General features: G+C 35.4%; 1 protein-coding gene across 3 annotated transcripts in view; it reads right to left on the bottom strand.

Moving 5' to 3' along the window:
* LOC117208630 (pikachurin-like) overlaps positions 1–20,514 on the bottom strand; it is a 264,459-nt gene that overhangs the window by 16,752 nt on the left and 227,193 nt on the right. For all 3 annotated transcript variants that reach the window (XM_033449890.1, XM_033449888.1, XM_033449891.1), the window contains exons 8-9: positions 18,690–18,876; positions 6,921–7,060 (exon numbers count right to left, since the gene is read on the bottom strand). In XM_033449890.1, the coding sequence (XP_033305781.1) occupies positions 6,921–7,060; positions 18,690–18,876 (327 nt within the window). The remainder of the gene's footprint in view (positions 1–6,920; positions 7,061–18,689; positions 18,877–20,514) is intronic.

Below are 20,514 nucleotides of genomic sequence, written 5' to 3'. Positions count from 1 at the left end.
ATTGTCTGTTACATTTAATAAGTCTCGATATTCGGTGGAACCATCTTTTGACGCTTATTATATATTTGTGATAGCTATTCACGCCATATATATTAATTTTTACTAAATACATGTTTGCCATAAATATTCCGTGAACTCTCTAAACTTCCTCGAGTCATTACGATCTCCGCAAGAAGCCCCAAAAGACCTATCAAACACCTTCCTGAAAAAGTCACTTCCGTGTTGAAGTGACATTCAGGAACATCGCTCAGCCACGCGAGATATTAAGCGCTATCGCTTTCTCACGCAGGACCGACAGGCAAGAGAAAAGCAACGTGTAAATCGCGGCGATGTTTCATCGGCGAACGCGAAAAATCGAGGGTGCTAGGTCGCCGGTTTTCTAACGTCTTCTACCGTGTTTCGAAGTCTTCTGACAACGACGTTATTTCCCGGCGGTCCGGGCCCCGTTACTTCTCCCGTTATCTTCACCCGCGTCAATTTTCGAAATGACGTAGTTACCGAACAGGAAGATGCTCTGACCGTGTACAGCCAGTAAATTAAACGCAGTTGCCCGCCCGTTATATCTCCGCGTAAATCCCATCGGCGCTGCTGCTCGCGTTTTGTTACACGAGCTCGAAGAAATGTACAGTGTACAGTGGCCTCAGTGAACGCTGCTATAACGAGACCAGGGAACACGAGAGCGGCGATGTAACGTGCTTCATGAAATTTACGTTCCTCGGGGAAGGAGGAGCTGGCGAAAAGAAAAATTCGCCCTGTATATAAAGTGGCTGGAAAAAAATTTGCTCATACACTTATTTTTCAATGAGGCGTCTTATCGGTTTTTACAGTTTTTCATTATCATTTACAATTCATTTTCATTAGTATCATCAGTTTCGCTTGATATGAAAGCACTACTATTACGAAATGGAAGATAATACGAGATTCGATGTACTTGGACCTAATTAGTATGTAATTTACATATTAACTATAAATTATATATATGATATAGCTATAATAAAATACATTAATGTGCAAGTAAGTATTTTTTGTAGCTACTGTATGATTGGCATCGAGAGCGGTACCGAGATGATGAATTCTTTCTCGAGCTTAATTTTGCTTGTTTTGTTGATCGATAAACGAGCTTTTCAGAAAGCTGATTAAATCTACTTTTTGTCAATAGCTTAATTTCATTACGTAAGTAATACGATCACACTGTTCAATTGTGAAGAAATGAATAATTGAATGACAAAATGAGAAAATGAATAACCTTCATAAGTTTATTCGTTGCAAGAAGATATTGTAGAGAATAGTGAATTCTAAGATAAATTTAAAAAATAATATTTGCAACATCATTACTTTTTTCTGCTTTTTAACTTATGGTGTTGATCAATGTGGTTTCTGAACAGTTCGAATGACTCTTTATTTCCGGTTTTCTCCTGCCGAAATTTTTAACTGCTTTGAAAAGTGACATATCTACATCATCTGGTCTTTTCTGCGTTTCTACGATCCAAGTAACAACATTGTCAGAGCCGGAAGCTTCCTTATCTTTCTTAACTGAAAAAGCTACGCTTGTTAAAAATGAGCATAAAGGTGACGATAAGCGTAAGCGGAATTTTTATGATTTATGATGGTTACTACGAGTGAAACAGTGGAAAACTGCGGAATAAAATAAGCGGAATAAAAAATCGAGGCTTTTAAGAAAATACTTCCGAAATAAGATGCCAGATAAAGCGAAGCAGAATGAAAAGCGTATTCTCTTATATTCTCGAGAAAAGTTAGAATTGAACAACGAAGAAGAGAAGAGATGAAAAAACAAACAACGAACGATTTTACAGATCTAAATCAGCACCAACTTAATCTTTTAAAAATGGTATAACCGAATGAGTCAAATAAACCAAGCGTCTGTTCTCATAATCAGTTCATTTCCATCGCTTTTCTTCCTGTTCCCACATTTCTTCTACAACTTTCAATATTACAGATCACTTTTGCTTCCATTATAAATTAACCGTTTGCTATCCACTTAACTATCTTGAATTTCGAATGAACCAGAGTTGAAGTAAAATTAGTCGTGCATCACTAGACTGTGGATGTTTGTGCAGTGAGCGTGGCTAAAAATTATAAATCGTGCAGTTAATCATCGATTGAATTGATTCAAGCGCTTGAATTAAATAATATCGCAAATTTCTTGTTCAGTTTAAACGAGTTCTGTTTAAACATCGAGATAGACAAGATAAATTCTATATTTCCCACTACGCACTTATACTATCTTACATACATTGGAACAATCATAAAAATAAACTGCCGTCATGAAAAATAAAAAACAAGCAGCTGAAAATATTTCTCCGAGATAATTGAAGAGCGTTCAATCCCTATAGAATACGTTTTCCAGCACAAGCAATGAGAAACTCGTCCAGCCAGTGGAATCATGTAAAATACGAGGAACGATTATGTAAAACGAAAGAACGTTTAAAGAGACCGTGGAAATTGCGTTGATATCGCCGACGATGTTAAATCGCGTGCAAAGCAACACGCTTAATTACATCCTGCGCGGAATGCTGTGCATCGAAGCATTTTTCGAGCGGATTAAAACGCGACTGAACTCGGGATATTTTGTATCGAATTAACCAGTGACGTGTTTTTTGAGGACCTTTTTCGTGTTTCGTGAGATCGAAATTTTCCATAGCAAATTTTTCTTCTCCTTCCTGTTGTCTCTTTTTCATTTTCTTCCTATTCTACACGGTCATCGATTTGATGGTGTAAAGTTGAAACGAGCGTCGAGTACAATTAGCGATGGGACCTGAAACATTTCAATCCTCTTCGAATTTGTGTCGTGGTACGTGGCGATAAATTCGTGGCGATTAGTTAAGACTCTTGAAAGTCTTGGAAAACCTTGAGTCTCGTATTTATGATAATTTAAACTTTCCATATTTTGTTTAATATTTTATGCGCAGACTACGGATTTTTATGCGTTTTTGCGAAATTGAAAGATACAAAGTTGACGCATCAAAATATCGAAAACAGAGTATTTATTACAATATTTGGCAGATGAAACAAATTTCTATTTAAATTCCATTTCATAACAATATAAAAATGCATAAAAGCCCACAATCAATTTATGTCAATCGTATCGTTTGGACAAAGTAGATCAAAATGCTTGGAAAATATCGAATACTCGTCATCGTAGACGCTAGATATTTACGCAAATTCATGTTTCTACGAATAAGATTACGAAATAGGAATTTCAATAAAAATAATGTTTCCCTATTGAATATTAAAAAAGAGTACCGTTCTTTGGATATTTTTAATATATTATTGTATATCACCTGCATTCTGTGCATTTTCACATCTTCAAATTTTCCTTAAACACAGAAAAATCCCCAGTCTACTCGTCCAGTTTTTAAAACCTATCTAAATTCTCAAGACTTTCAAAACTGTCTTGATAGATATTTGACAGTTTTTACTTTTAAATCATGCGTTCAAAGCGATTCGAATTTTTTGTCAGATACATATACACAGATTCGAAGAGTTCCAGATCTCATCACCAAGTATTATATTATATATTTGTTCTTTCGTCCGCAGATGCCACTTCGTCTGCACGCACAAAACATACAAAGGATTATACGCGAGCCTATTATATATATATACACACCATGTATCGATTATAACAGTGGCGGAAGCATTAAAGCGAGTCTCGTGAACGCGTGGAGCTGCATCTGATAAAATTACTATCGGCTTGTCAGTCGATATTACTTCCGGGCTACTCGAGCAGTTTCACTGACACTAGGTATGCACGGGGAAAATTGATTCTCCTTCTCCGATGTTTTGTCGCGTCTGCTTTATTGAATATCTTTTTGTCTTCTCTTTTTGATCTTCTTTTCTATTGTTCGTATGCGATCTGGTTGATACAATCTGTATATAATAACGTTGCACCAATTACCGAATGATCTCGCGAGAGTAATGAATTGAGACGAGGAGGTGAGTATCGAGTGATTAATTCGCTTTTTGTTCGAGATATTGCGTTTTCGAAGCGCGTGATGCGTGGGTTATGGACATTTATGTAAATTTATATTTCTATGAATACGGATTAAAAAGATGGCATTAAGGCAAACTATAACGGAGGCAGTCTATATTTGTACAAGAAGAAATTCAATTCTTGAACTTTAATTTCGATTCTAATTTGTAAAAGGCTAGATTGTCGAGTATAAGTCATGTATAATATACAGTTTCAATGCTGTTTCAGTGCAAGTAGAGTAATAAGGTAATAAACAATGTCCAGCCACGTTTATGAAAAATATCATGAGAAAAGCAAAGTGTTAATATCAAATACAAACTATCAAACCGAATGATTAAAAATACAGAGTATTTCTGCCAGAGAACGAGTTTCTTTAATAAATATTTTTAATACGAAACCTAAAAAAGAACATGATTTCTGCTCTCGCAATTTTATCTCATTTCCCCTCTATAAATCTACCGCCACAACTACCAATACCATTCAGATTCCCCGCTAAACAACCAGGATGAATCAGAATCAGCAAACACTCGAAATTCAAACTCACCCTCTCGATCGTTTCCTCTTTAACTCCGCGCAGGTTCAATAGAATTTTTTCGCGAAAATGTTATCGGCGGCGACTTCAAAAGCACGCGCAATCTGCGACCACAGGTTCGCACCACGATAAAGGATTAAACGTAAAGTTTACGGGGAAATTGGAGCTTGGTCAAGATTTAATTAATCGTTCGAGCGTTTCGGGCGTATTTCAAATCATGGCAGTCATAATAGTTAATCGTTCGTGGCTTCGACATTCGAGATCGATTCGCGAAAACAAGTTTCCATTGAAATTTACGACATTGTAATTTCAGCCAATGGTACTATTACACCTTCCGCGTTTGATAACTCCCGACACCGTATTAGACGCTCTTGAAGGGTGGAAGTTAATACGATCAAATAATTTCTGAATTCTGATTTTGGAAATTTTGAAATTAAACGAAGCTAAATTTATTATTACGGTCTCGGAAGAAAATTGTGTGAAATAAAAATAAGTAAGATTTTTAGAACCAGAGAGAGAATTGGGGATAAAGATAAACTCTGGTAGAAACGTTTCCTGTAGATTCTCCGAAATTGAAATTTCAACCTCGAAAACTATCTTCAGAACTGTCTTGGAAATTACCTTTGAGAATTATCATCTTCCTTCTCAGTAAGTATTTTATATATTGTTTTTATTATTCTCTTGTTTTTATCTCTTGTTTTTATTACTTTTTTTTCAAGGAAAAATTCACTTGCTATTTTTTTACTAAGCTCTTTATTTATGAAGCGAAATTTATGTCATGATACACTTGTATATTTCCGCGGATTTTCACTTAAAATTTACTGGTATGCTCTAAAATAATAGCTAAAAATAACACTGAGGTATCATGTAACAAAAAGACCATAAATATTTTATTAAAAAAATATAACAAAAATATGAAACGTGAAGAATAAACAGTTTACGATATATATATATATATACAGGGTGATTGGTAACTGGTGGTACAAGCGGAAAGGGGGTGATTCTACGCGAAAAAAGAAGTCGAAAATATAGAATAAAAATTTTTTTTAATTTTTTTTTTAATTTTTTCATCGAGACAACGATCTACAGTGAGATCCGTTATAACGTACCGCACGCGTAACGAGCGAAAATTCAAAGTCGATTTTCTCGAAAACAAAGTCTCAAACGAAAAATTTTTATTCTATATTTTCGACTTCTTTTTTCGCGTAGAATCACCCTCTTTCCGCTTATACCACCAGTTACCAACCACCCTGTATATGTACATGCACAGATATGTACTTGAAGCGAGCAATGAAAATGATTCTATTCATTTTGAATAATAATCTGTAGGATAAGGTACAAAATAAACTTTCCTATATTCTACGTAAAAATCTTATATAACAACATTCTTTTCCTCAAATCCGTGTTACGTTAAGTCGGATTTAATCATCTTTCTGTGTCCTGATGTATCTCTAAGAATACACTTTAACGTTTTTCTAGGAATATACTTTCGACAAATTTGAGTTTTGTTATCGGTTTCCGAGACGTTCTGACATTAAAAATGATAGTCCACAATAATCGAATGTGTACGAACGTTTTAGATTGAGAATTTTCGTGTCATTGTACGTGACTATTGATCTGTGTCCTTTCTATAAGTAGAATTTTAATGTGTTTATTTGTTGTAAACCAATTTTGAGTTTTATCTCAATACTGATTACTTCGTATGAAGTTTGCTAAAGTCGCATATCTTTATGCAGCAATCTCAACAATACTTAATATAACATAAAATCAATGGATATATTTCAAATACTTGACATTTTTTCATAACTTACATTTCTACGAATGATCATTCCTATATATATTATATACCAATTCGCTTGATTAGTATAACAGAGCGATTTATAATAGTAGCCGTCTTCTAATTATTTTTTAATTAGATAGCTAGAGAACTCTTCCATCGAATACATTTTTACCTATGTAATTCAAAATCAGCAAATCAATATACATATACGAAGACCGCAGTTGAAAAACGTGACAAGTACATTATTATCGGTTTTCTGATTTCAATATCGTTTTACTATTAAACGAATAAAGAAGAATATTAATATAATATAACTGATAATGGAAACAGCCTGTTAAATTAAAAAATGCCAAGCTTTTAAAAATACTTGAGAAATGAATTATGTTTCCTAGAAGTTACAGTTATAATTACTAAGACAAACGATATTTTAATATCTTAGAATAGGATGAAAGAGACACATGTGTAATTTCAAAATCAAATAAAAAGACAATTGTGATAACGTGATATCGATCGACGACATACCGAGTTTCGAAATTGATTGCCTGTAGAAAATAAGAAATATGACATATGTTCTTTTCCTATAGTTCTCGTACAGTATGTACTCCGAGGAAATTTACCTGAAGATCCACCCTGGTCTCGCAAAGATCGCCGGTGTATCCGAGGGGGCAGAGACATACAGCTGTGTCGCCTCCAGTAGTCAGGCACTTACCGCCATGGGAACAGGGCACCTTGCTGCATCTGTCCGCCGTGCACTCCTCTGCAACGACAATAAATCAAACGGATCAATGGATCGAGTACGTCAACGACGATGAATACGACTGCGGAATCGCGTATGCAGCGCAAGAAATCTTCGATAAAATCGACGTGAATAGCGAGGCTCTGTCTGTATATTACGTGGTCGGAAAATATCGGCCAGTTCAATCTTTTGGCTTTTCGCGTGTACGCGTCGATAGTATCGCCGGTGTAAATATTTGACGAAAATACTCCTTTGCTACTATCCTTTTCTGCCGATCGTTCGATCTCGTTCTATCTCGTTTTCTATCTATTCTGACGACGGTAGGAAACGGAAACTGGTGAGATGTCTGCGAAATTATCTTCCGCCGCGCTCGTTCGTCGACTCTATCGGAAATTTCAGACGAATGAAAGAGGGGCTTTCTTTCCCGTCTTTTTTCCCTTCTTTTTTTTTTTTTTTTGTTTTATCTGGGAGCCGGGTTGCGGCCGGGACTAAACTCGAGGACTCTTGAAAAATCGATGCTACGCTTGTCGATTTTTCGATCGACGAAACGAGGAAATATTGATGATGTTCTGCGCGCTCGTGGCAGGATTTCAATCGCGTTGGGTTTGTTGCATTTCGGTTTCCTAAATTCGCATGACGTAATTTAGCAATGAATAAGTAGACAGCGAATAAATTGTGGGAAGTTCTAAGAGTATTTCACACTGAGGTAAAAATAATTTGGCGAATCTTATAAATGATGATCGTATAAAATTCTCTAAAATTCTTTCAAGATTAAAAAATACAATCTGTAGCAGACTTCTCTTTAATAGATCCATATGGAACCTAACTTCTAACTGTACCATAATTATAACATACCAAATATCATTTATTGTTTGTAAAAGCTGTATACATATATACAATGTATATTGATTACGTACAAAATTGCAAATATATATTACGAATATTACAATACAATTACGATACAATTAACGCATAATACAATTATATACATACAAAATAATAATAGCAATATAGTCCATTTCGTTTTGCCTTCGTGGCCAAGAAATTCGACTTCGTTGCAATTTTTCTAATCACGTACTTTCTCATCCGATCTTCTCACTCGTCCTTCCATGTTTTATTTTTATGCTATCCTTAACCTAGATACCACATATTAAGAGTCTACGCTGGACGTTCTTCCTATCCTGAAACTATTACTTTCGCCAGTCGTACTAACTGTCTGCTTATTGCACATTTTAATCTTTGGTATTTCTTCCGCCATTTCGTCCCTTATCTTTTTCCTCTCTTATTCTTTTTATCATTTCTTAACCGTTCCACCACCTGCTCTAATCTTTTATCCCTTGGAATCTTTTCCAGACTTGTGTTTATTCCTTCTGCTTCTATGCAGTCTTCTACCAAACGTTCTAACGTCTTAATATTTCTTTCACAGATTTAACGTATTCTTTCCTGTTCCGTCCACCTGTTCCTCTTTTCCACGGTTCCACACCTCGCTCTAGTTACAATGGTTTGACTCCTCGCTGCTCTTTTCTCCTCTAAATAGCGCGACATCCTGATATCTTATACGTATTTTATATAATCCGTATATTTTGAATCTCTGATCCTATTCTACATATCATATTTATATGTCGGATCACGATTCGGATTTTGGGCGCGCGACGACTCTTCATGTGGACTAGCCATCGTTTCACAAAGCCGAGATTTTATTTACACGTATATACAGGTCTATCACTAAGCTTAACAAATAATAAGTACAACTAATAATAAGTCTAACAAACACTAAGCCTAATGAATAATACGATCTACGAATAATTAAATTAAATAATACTATTAGCAATGTTTGAGTTCAAACGAATCCACGGTCACCGGGATAACTCCTTACTAAGCGAAACTAACTTAGACGCAAATGCGATCGTCGAAAATGCTCGATGTATCACTCTCCAAGGCAATCGCAAGAATGCCAGCCTCGTGGAGATTTTTCTCCCTGTACGATTGCATTTTGTTTTCTATACCCGTTTGGAAGCATCGAGAAGGTTCCAAACGCCGTTGCTAGGCACACTCGTTGGAAGCATCGAGTTCAGCGGCCGATTGTCACCTCGAACCCAATCTCGCTTATTACAAATCTTAAGCAATTACAACTATAATAAAATCTAGGCTAAGGTACTAGAGGATGTTCCCAAAATTTCCAAGGAAAGGCTTCGGCTTTCCTTTCATCTCCGACATATATATTAAATTTTCCTGAAATTATTCTTCCAACGTTTACATCCAATACAGCGGAATAAAGTTCCGTCTAAAAACAGATTTGACTACGTGGAGATCAAAGAAATAAATACACAAGATAACAAAAGAGTGGAACCGTGGAAGGTATAAGCGTTCCAAAGGGCCAGCGTAATCGATATCGAAATTACGATATTCAACAGAAACGATCGTTTTCAAAGCTAAAAATTTCGAAGTCGCCGTGTAATCTGCAAGTTAAAAGGTCGAAGCTTTCTGAGAAAAGTCGGTACATATTCGATTCGTTTCCGGGTATTCGAGAAGTTGAAGCGGACGCAACGACGTGGAAACGATTACTTTCGAAATAACTTGATTTCCTAGAAATTAAAGTTAAGTTTCTGGTCTTAAAGTAACGTTCCCTGTGTTGAATAGCTATTTCTTCGATTCGTTCCTCCTTAAGACGGCGATCAATATGAACGAATGCAAGGCTTGCCGTGTTGGAGACGCCATTGGAAAGACACTTTCGGTTCGGTTGTTCACCTGATTCAGTTACACACGTAGCAGCATCCACGTGAACCTGGTTAAATTGGGATCGATCGAAAATTCTCCAACAGCTTCTCCGGATTACTTTTTCCTCGTCCCTTGAAAACTCCTTTTGTCTCCGCGATTCCGCTTAATAACGGGAACTAGCAACTTCCGCGACGAGTTTCCTCTCTCAAGTTCGCTGGTTCGAAGTTGCTGGTTTCAAGTTCGAATGCACGGTTATTCCTGACTATCGATAACGGTAGTGGATTTCATTCTAGTGCTATGTTCTTTTTTCTTCCGATATATATATACATTTACTGACAAAACAAAAGTCAAGAAACATAATCGCTTGAAAATTACTGTATATTTTCTATCTTCTCAGATACATTGTTTGGAATTAAAAATACCACAAAGAGGTAATAGTCCATACATGAACATGCAATCAATTTTAATGTTAGATATCTAAAACGAACAGTGAAATTTGACGGTGATAACGTAATAGCGTGGGATTGTTTCTCACGTAATGATTCTGATACGCTAATACAAATGATAGAAACTATGGATGGATTCGATTAGTATTCTACTATCTCGCATGTTGCCAGAGAAACGAGAAAATGCCACAGTGGTCATTTTGACGCGATAGTGACCCGGAACGTCCCACTGAATTAATTAAGACGTTTCTTCTGGAACAAAATGTTAATATGATTAAGCGACCAAGTCAATCTTCTGACTTGAACCGAATTGAACATTTATGAGATCACGTTAAACGTCCATTGGGAGCTCAATCATTTACAAATAAAGGAGAGTTAATGCATAAAATTACAAAAATATAGAATAAAAATTTTTCGTTTAAGGCTTTGTTTTCGAGAAAATCGACTTTGAATTTATAACGTTATAACGGATCTCACTGTAGATCGTTGTCTCGATGGAAAAATTAAAAAAAAAAATTAAAAAAAAATGTTTATTCTATATTTTCGACTTCTTTTTTCGCGTAGAATCACCCCCTTTCCGCTTGTACCTCTAGTTACCAACCACCCTGTATATAGTAATTTCCAAGCGATCGTAATGTCTCTTAACTTCTGTCAGTAAGTATATATGTAGGTATATTATAATCTATGGTATTGATGTTTGGAGAGTTCGCGTATAATTTTGTATCAAATTAATGTTAGATATAACATAACTAGACTTCTAGTACTCTCGAGTTTTTTTAGAAGGATAAAATATTCTAGGATTTAATGGTCTTTCTTTGTTTACTATAATATCTTTCAGAGTACTGTAAATTCTATATTGTATTTTCAGACACACTTCCTTTTTCGTGGTCTTATATGTTGTACATCGCTTCCGATATCTCTGTACCTGAAACCGTTCTCACGTCTTTTGTAGAGAATTCTTTCCTTGTTTTGGTAATCTTCTGTTTTTGGTGATCTTTATTTACTTCATTAGTGTACCTCTTTTTTAGCTATCCTATATTTGTTCCTTCCTATGATTCTATTTTTTCGAATCTTCATACTGTGTTTTCTGTTTGTTTCTCGCAGTCTCTTTTCGAAGATCTATTTTGTTGTATCAAACTCTTATAACTGCCCTTTTTTTAGTATCGCAATTTTTCCTTCTTCTATGTATACTCTTTTATTGTTGTAATCTTTATTCCTTTAAGTATTTTTCTTCCTTAGAAATGTTTCGGAGATTCGTACAGCTAACAGTACATTTCCTATCATTGTCTTCTGTGAAGGATATTATCGCCCACAGGAATAGTTGAAACGAATACGTTTCCAGAAAAAAAGCTCACGGTAGTCAAGTAATAGTCGTCAGAATCAATTTTGGGACAAGTAACCACTTTCGACAGATCATTTTAGGTAACGTAGGGTGAAGGACGTCGTCCACGGCAGACACTATGTTGAGAGGCAGTTGATAACGTTACTTTGAAGTCGTTGAACCATCTTCGACTCTTTGATGTTCGGTAAAAATCGAAGACGTAGAAATGGATTCGAACCCTCGTGAAAAGTGCCAGTGTGACTACTCACTGCTTCCGTGAAGCTCTGGCAAGTGATTTTTAACATGGAATAACGACCGGTTATCCTCAAGTGCTCCGTGGTATCTTCACACTCAAGTCAATTCACTACTCTTTGATAAGGTACATAAGCTCCATGTACCATGTATCTGACTATATCGCACCAATTCCTTATGCGGTAGTATATCTTTGATTATTTATTTTTAATATGCGATTGTTAATAAACTGTGTGTATGAGTACATTCTTATGCAATTTATTTTTATAATTTTTGTTATAAAAATTTCTTATTGTACACTTATAGTTTAAATATATTAAACAATTGATTGGAGATAAAATTTTGTTGTTTTAAATTATCTACTTCATTTTATTGTATTTTATTAACGAATAAACTGACTTAGAAGCATTAGCATTTAAATTGTAAATGTATTCTCAGTATATAAATAGCGACACGAAAAGAGTAAAGATTCATATCTAGGAAAAAAAGAGATCGAGACAGGTTGCAAGAAAGTTTCTGAGTTTTATTATGAAATACCTATTTTCTTCCTACATTCCAGTCATTTATCCCTTTTCTTATTATCTCTCATGCAAAGTAGATACCATATAGACACGGCAGTTCTTCCCATTCAGTCATCTAATCAGATATCTAGGAAGATTTGAGTTATTCTTCTTTCCCCGGCGAATCTTTTATCTTTCTGGTATAACTTTACTTAATAACGTCTCAGAACTTTCACAGTCGTGGAATTTCCCGAAGCATGCCAGAAGAAAAAGGGAAAAGAGAAATTGTTCGAAGAATCTTCTCAAACTTGGTGTTTCGAGATCAATGACGCGATATGGATGGAAATAATAAAAGGTATACATTCGAAAAATTGTAGGTGGAAGGAAAGTTCCTTTGTCGAGGGAACGGAGCCGAGTTGCTAGATGAATATCCAACGGTACGACGATTGGGGCGAAATTCTCCGAATAAGTATCTCGCCTATATTAATTTATCTTTTGCACAAATTTTTCAGATTCCATTTTATCAAAGTATCAACGATGAAAAATCTTTTGTTAAAGAATCACCTTCTTTGAATTTTATTTTCTCATTTATACTTATTAGATGCAGAAAATTCTTTCTGTATTAAAATCGGAAAAAATTACAACGTATTGCGATCTTCAAAGATGATTAGGTTTTCGTTAATCTAATTATAAATTAATGAATATTTATTAAATATTTATACGTTTATACTAAATTTAAATATACGCAAGATTAGATATGAATGAGTATAAACACAAAAATGTATCAAATATAAAAGATAAAATACACGTCACAGTATCTAAGAAATAAAACATACTTTTATTCAAGTTTCACTTTTTTACCAGTATCTATAAAAATTAGAGTTGTTATACATTTACCCAGTTTACTAATTGTAAATTCCTAGATTTTTGTTACTAAAAATATCTACTGATGTTACTAAAAAATATCTGAAGTTCCTTCAAAAGATAAATTTTATCTAGTACGTTTCACTAATTTTTATTTTTTTAATTGTAATTTTTATTTTCGCACGCACTCCACATCAACATATTACGTCGACTTAATTTTTTCCAAATTACGACCAATTAGCACTTCTCGAATTACAAACGACGCAAAACAACATAGTGTACACAACAGACAAAGCGTGTTTTCTCGCGCTGATCCGTTTCTCAAGTGTTTTATTCGAGCGAATAAATCGAAGCCGGTTGCAGAGCAGGGGAGCAAAACTTCTGCCGCTTCCATCTGTTTAAAATTTCACGCGTGTTTCAGCCACTCCCATCGATAACGTATCGCGTCTACGCTCCGAACTCCTCAAGTCCACTTCATTCGTCTATACTTACTAATGCAAAGGAAATTTCGTTTCCTCGAGGATAAACGCGAGAAAAAGGAACACGTCGAGAAAGAAAAAAAATAGTATGGCGAATAGCGTCTGGTAAATTGAGAAACTTCGATTTGCGCGATTTCTATTGCCCTGGTTCGAACAATCACGATTCTTCGCCTTCGAACAGGTTCCTGCTAAAAATCGTCTAACTCATCCATTATAGCATAATTCGCACCAGTCACGTTTCCTCTGCTTTTCTTTTACTACCGCCATTTCTCTGTTCGAATTATATTTCGCTCATACATATATCGGACGAACAGGGTAATTCGACTAACTGCTCTCGAAACGAGTTTATTCCACGAAAACTTTTGCTTTATCGAACGCTCCTTTCACGAGTCTGTATTACGCTTCTTGTATTTTACAATTTTATCATTCCTTTGGCGACGAGTCTCTTTGAAATTTTTATAAACTTCCCTCCGAGAACTCGATTTTTCTAGTTTAATTGAAATGTCGTTTGTGAAGATCGTTTTACCTTCGTTTTTGTGAAATTTCTTGTTTGAGGAATTCTGTATCGTATTCATACTATGATCTTGGATTTAAATTTGCATAGAAAACAATGAATAATTTTTATTTTCGTATCTGAATTTTGATATGTAATAGCTTTATTACGTTATAATGATTTTATTAATACTACGTTGTAATTCTTATTCAAGGTTTAATGTTGTATTGAGAGGTTGAGAAAGCGTAGCACGATGCAAGGGATTTTGAATCTCTGTGCGAATTTGAAGCAACGATAAACGCTATGAAAAATTGATTACGATTCAAATTGTCTTTTCATACAGTATATTTTAAGACATACTCAATAGGATATAACCCAACTATCTATAATCGTATTGAACTGCTGAAAGATTAAGCAACCCCGTTTCTCTAGAAATAGAGTCGAAATAAAGTTAACAGCTAAAAGAAGAAACTCCTGTCTTGATTAATCTTCTTTCATTATCCAATTTGATTCATTTTAAAATATACATTCCGTAAATGTTATAAGTGTATATATATTTGGTCTATTTGTAGTAACGTTATTTTCGTCACGTTCTTATTACATACTGATTAACAGACGATTCGTAGCAATTTTTCGACCAATGATAAATTTGACCCTTCCGTAAAAATCTGTAACTTAGGGATGATGATAATAAAAGATAGAATCGTTTCAAATGACTCGTTTATCAATAACGTTATAATTAAATTCTACAAAATATTATATACCACATCGATAGATATTATACCAAATTTATTTATTTACTAATTCGCTAGAAAATTACTTTTGCTGCAAAATTTGTTTACTGAATATACTAAATATTCTAACTAAATTATATCAACTACGTACAAAGTGAAATAAACAAATTTTACAATGTAACGAAAATCAAGGAATCGCTATCTCTGACGAGCGTAATATAATTATCACCTAATTACTCTCCCGCGATGATGGACCCTCGTAGCGTAGGTTAATTTCACATGTAATAAAAACGGTGGCGTGATGACAAGCCATTCGTTGTCGAAGATATCTCGATACCACGCGAAACGATCACAGGGATAATTGATCAACACTTGATAATTAACGCTAGCCCTCGATTCACAACATGACGTCATCGTACGCTCTCTTGTCTTGGCTTTGATCATTAACTAATTAGCCGACACCGTAAATGCACACGGGAGATACCGTGCAGAATTTCGTTTAACGAATTCTCAGCCGACGTAACGGTCGCTGGTGTTGCGTTATCTAATGGCTATAAAAGGACGAAAGAATTTGGTCGTTCGTACGTTCGGTGATTCTAGCGTTTCCGGGCAACCTTGTATTTTTTAGCCTCCTCGAAATCGAAAGTACGATGTTCGTTTTACGTTAATCCATAATCCGTGAGAAGAGAAAAATGTGTAAAGTACGATAATGGAGGATTATAGTGATTTTGGATATTCGCATGGAAAATAACAAAATCATTTCGGCAACGTATAGTTATGTACAATATATGTATATAGGATTAGAGATATCGAATATTGATACAGTTAATTCCAGAATGGAAGAACTCGATACCAAGTATTGGATTTTTATCTACAAATTCAATATACAATTCAATATAGAATTCAATACTATAATTCAATATCTTAGGGGATTTAGTTAATTTCGAGACTGTGAAATTTGATTACTTCAGAATTCGTCATTTGTCACATTCATCCGTTAACGTTAAGTCAGTTAGGCTCGAGATTACACTGAGTTTCGCTATTCCAGATTACTCGTATAGGATTAGAATTAATTAAGCGTGGTTAATCAATAGATTGCTGGAACTCGAATATCGTCATATTTCCTTTTCGAGAATAAATTATGATTTATCAAAATATATTTCGTAGTTTTTGAAATTCAATTAGTACCGATATTTCATTAAGTACAGAGGAAAAACTGGAACAACGGGAAGAAGATATTTCCTGGCAAATCGGGAGATCGTATACAGGGAACGTTGGAGGATTTTCTAACTAAATTCATGTGACACCTGTTGTATGTTCGCCGACATAGGAGCTAATTCGAGCAGCCGATATCGTGCGGCTTCCTACAGCCAAACAAAATGTAGCTTCAGTACGCCTAATTATGGGCCGCATTGTTTTATCGTCGCGATTATTGTTCGCTTGGAATTACGAATCACCACAAGTTAATCCGTTAAAGTAGTTTCACATTGTAGCACTTATATCGTTATTTCGCTTGGATTTATCGATACCAGATCGTATATTTTATTCTATGTATTAAATTGATCGAACAATTTTCCTGATTTATTTCTCAAAAAGAAAGCAATCAATAGATAATATTAACCATGTAAGATTTCATAAAAAACATCGAACTATAGATATGAATTTTCTTCTGAGAAACGGAAAATATATATGGAATATTGTTTGGAAATGTAAAAAGAAATTTTTGTTCTTTTATATCAACAGAATTGATCCTAAAATTTATGTTGAGCATTTTGATGAATCGTTTCAATTAAACTAGTTATCCTTTGATTTTTAAAGTATAAATTAATCTAAAAGAAACCATAACAATTCTTCAACGATTTCGGTAATTCTTCCTTTAGCTGATACAAATTTTACAAAATTTAATTTCAAGTTTTACTTTTGAAAAAAGCTACATTTCATACGTACCAACCAAAACGTAAATTCTTCCAAAAGGAAAGCAAGGAGAAAGGTCGTTATGATAGAAATTTCCAGTATAAAACCACCTACGAGGCAGCAATTCCCAACTGATGCTCTCAAAATGTACGAAAACAAAAGGTCAAAATGGCTCCCTTTCCCGAAGGTACAAGGAAATATTTTACCAGCAAGTGCTCGCGAAACGTCCAAACGATTTGCTTTGATATCATCCAAGGAAACCTCTCTTTGATCCGTTTTCCGGTGAAGCCGCATGTTTTAGAATTCACGAAGGACCTCAACTACTAGTGGACAGTCGAGCACCAAAAAATGTACCGATTCTCAGGGAATTTGATCCTTTGATGCTTTCTGTATTCTGTCCGAGAATAGAGACGTGCACGACGAAGCGATAGTACGTATATCGTTCGTACAGAAATCCAGAATCGCTGTTAAAAGCTATCTTTCGAGAGATACGCTTCAAGAGATTACACGTATTTCCTTCGAACAGGTCCAATGGAGATTTGACAGCCGATAGAATGGTCTCGACCTCCGTGGTTTCAGATAAGAAAACGCAGCAACTTTAATCGACACTTCGTTCTGATCGACTGCTTTGCGTGTTAGAAGTCGTATACGCGCGCGTGGAAGGATTGGACTGTGAAAAATTGATCCTTCAGGGAGCAGATACTCGGAGAAGTTTAGTATTACGTTTTAGTAACGATTTTATGTTCTTTTTTACAGTGAAAGAGACTTTAGAGATAAACAGACTTTAAACAAATGTAAGAACTTACTACAATTAGTTTATTTAAAATGGATTAAACAGGTGTTGGTTAAACAGGAAACGATGGTTGTTTAACGCGAACTAAATACAATAACGCACTATAATTAAGACAACTAAATAGTTAATTTGCAACTCTCGTTACCACGGTTCCAACGCTCTCTCTCACGCGGATTGCGGACAACGCAATTCCCACTCTCTGACTTCTTGATTCACACTGACTGTTAATTCGTCTTTCTCCCTTAGCATTCCTTTGTCTTTTCTCTTAGCCCCACCACGCACGTGTTCCGCAACCGCTCGTGGCCAGGATCACGCAGGCATTTTCCGCGTAACTAACTGATTGAAAGGCCGACGATACACCGACGATGCGCCTGTCGGCACTTAGGTTTTCTCGCGAAATTGTTTGTAGTTTGCCCGATATCTCTTAGACCTTTCGTCCACGATACTACACAAATTTGGTCCAAAGCTAATTTGTTAATTTTCTTATACTTTCAAAAAAGCTGAAGAAATTCTGGGATACTAATAGATGTTTCTATTGTATCATATTAATAATATTTAAATAAAATCACCAAAATTAAAGTTAACTAACTAATATTAGCTAATATTAAGTTAAATATTGGAAACTTGTACAGTGAATGGAATAAATTAGATTAAATTGTAAATCTGCTGTAGACAAATTTGGCTAAAATCCATATTTTTTAATCGTTTCAGCTTTTTAAAAGCCCTGAGAAAATTCTAGAGCATCTCTGCTACATTATACAATCGTTCATTAGCTAAAACAATTGAAACTTTTGCAGTTAATATTCGCTTCAACGAAAACCTTGATTTTAAAATTTGTCTTTCACATTTAATTACTACAGGCATCGAGCGATATTCAATTTAAAAATTCAAACTTACTACAATATCAAACATATTATACGATAGCGACATAATAAAATAAATTTTGTTTCTCTTCTTAAAATCGAGCGCGAAACATTTCTAGCTGGCTGCTCGAAAACATCCGAAAAATATTCGCCGCGAAGCTAATCTCGGACACGAATATTTGCAGATTCGAAGAGCAGGTGCGTATGAAAGAACAGGTTGTTACTCGAAGAAAGTATAATAGAAGGTCCGTTTAATTAGTAAGTTGTACTCACCAACGTCGAAACCATTCGCCGCGTCTCCCTGCGGCGCGAGGGGGAAACGATAGCGGTGTTCATTGGCTTCCAGATGCCGGACGCAACCCTTAAATCCGGTCCTCACCGGAAGTCGCTCGAGGCCGGTTGTATTTCCGGGGCCGCCGACGAACAACGGCTCGCGGAACGTAATCCTCGCAAACAAGCCCTGCAATCAAATACAGAACAGCCTGGTTCACGCAGCTATAGAAAGCCGTTGTATAATTCGCGTTCTTCCACCAGACGATTTATCCGCGACTGCCTGGTTTGTGTGTTCGTACGAGTTTCGAGTGCCGGCCCTCCCCCTTTCTCTTTTTCCCCTCGTGCAATTCTACTGTCGCTTTTGGCCGATTTTCGCCGACGAAACCTTTTTTCCTGTTTGAGATTGGATAGGCGAAAGACTAAAGATTGACGAAGACTATTTTATCGGAAATTTTATTTATTGAAAAGGATTCTGGTTTAATGGTTCGAGGAGTTGTAAATGGGGGAATGCAGATATTTTTGTTAGACTACGCTGGGAGAAAGGTATCGTGTTTGGCCTTAATGTACGTATGTATGTATGTTTGTTTGTGCCCCTAACTTAATCGATTTTGACTTAATAGCTCTCAATCGATTCGCGTCCGTCAGAGTAGTCTTGTACGCTATATAGAATACTGAAAAAAAACGAAATGGCGGCAGATACAAATTGTAAAAAAAGTGCATGTATCTAGATCGCTAAATTCAAGAAGGGGACGTGCCCAATTTTTTTATTATAGAGTCGAAAAGGATTGAACAAATATTTTAGAAATGTTTACCCTATTTTAGAAATGTTACCCCATTACGTAAAACTGAAAAAATAGAAAAGCAGGATGTATGTGTTTCACTAAAAAATATGAGTACAGATATTTTTAAGTAATAGTTGCCGAATTTACAGATAAATAGGTTTAAAAATGTCATAATCGGACAACCGCACTGATTAAATGTTGGTAATAACTAACACTCCTGCTTGAAGTTTCGATATTGTTGCACTCGACATAATATTAATTGGTATACTTTAAAGCATCGCCAAAATGTACGAAACACCTATTGTAAATTGTATATGGTTACAATGACGATTAAACTCCGTAAATATTGTGGCTCCCGACTTTTTTAAACGTTACTTATCTGCAAATTCGGTAATTACACCGGTTATTTAAAAATATTTAAATGTGTACCTCACATTCTTCAGCAACGTACATCTAGCTTTTTCTTTTTTTTTAGTTTTCCCACTCTATTGTTCCTTTTGGGTTTACATGATCCGAAGTAGATGTTACGTTCCAATATATAATATTAAAACATAAGTTGTTTCTAAATATTTGGTTTTAGTATTTAATATAATCCTATTACCTGTTGTGTATTGTGTAAAATAAGTACGACCGGATTTAATATTACCAAGAAATAACAGTGTTATTTAACATTTGGTATCAACAGAATTTTGTTTAATTTTTCGTACACATATTTGACGATTTTGTGAACGAAAATGTATATTACATTCCCAGAGGTTTTAGTTTCTAGGGATCGTATACTTGTTCTGTGGCAAGGAAATTATTTCCAGGACATGTAATTACGAAGGAATTTGGTTCGTGCTCCGTGAGACACGTGTTAATATCGATGGGGAGAAGCATTCGACTTTGTGATAATTCGGCGAGTTTCGCAGTTACACTTCACACGATTAAATTCATCTTCGGTGCAGACTACATATTTCTGGTAAATCGAGCGTGTCTGATGTGGCGAACGAAATTGATTTGACACGGTTCTCGCGCACCCCAGCGTATGAAACTATTGCTCC

This window comes from Bombus bifarius, unplaced genomic scaffold, assembly GCF_011952205.1.
Source record: "Bombus bifarius isolate JDL3187 unplaced genomic scaffold, Bbif_JDL3187 scf7180000008148, whole genome shotgun sequence".
Lineage (NCBI taxonomy): Eukaryota > Metazoa > Arthropoda > Insecta > Hymenoptera > Apidae > Bombus > Bombus bifarius.
This window is presented reverse-complemented; position numbering and strand designations above follow the sequence as displayed.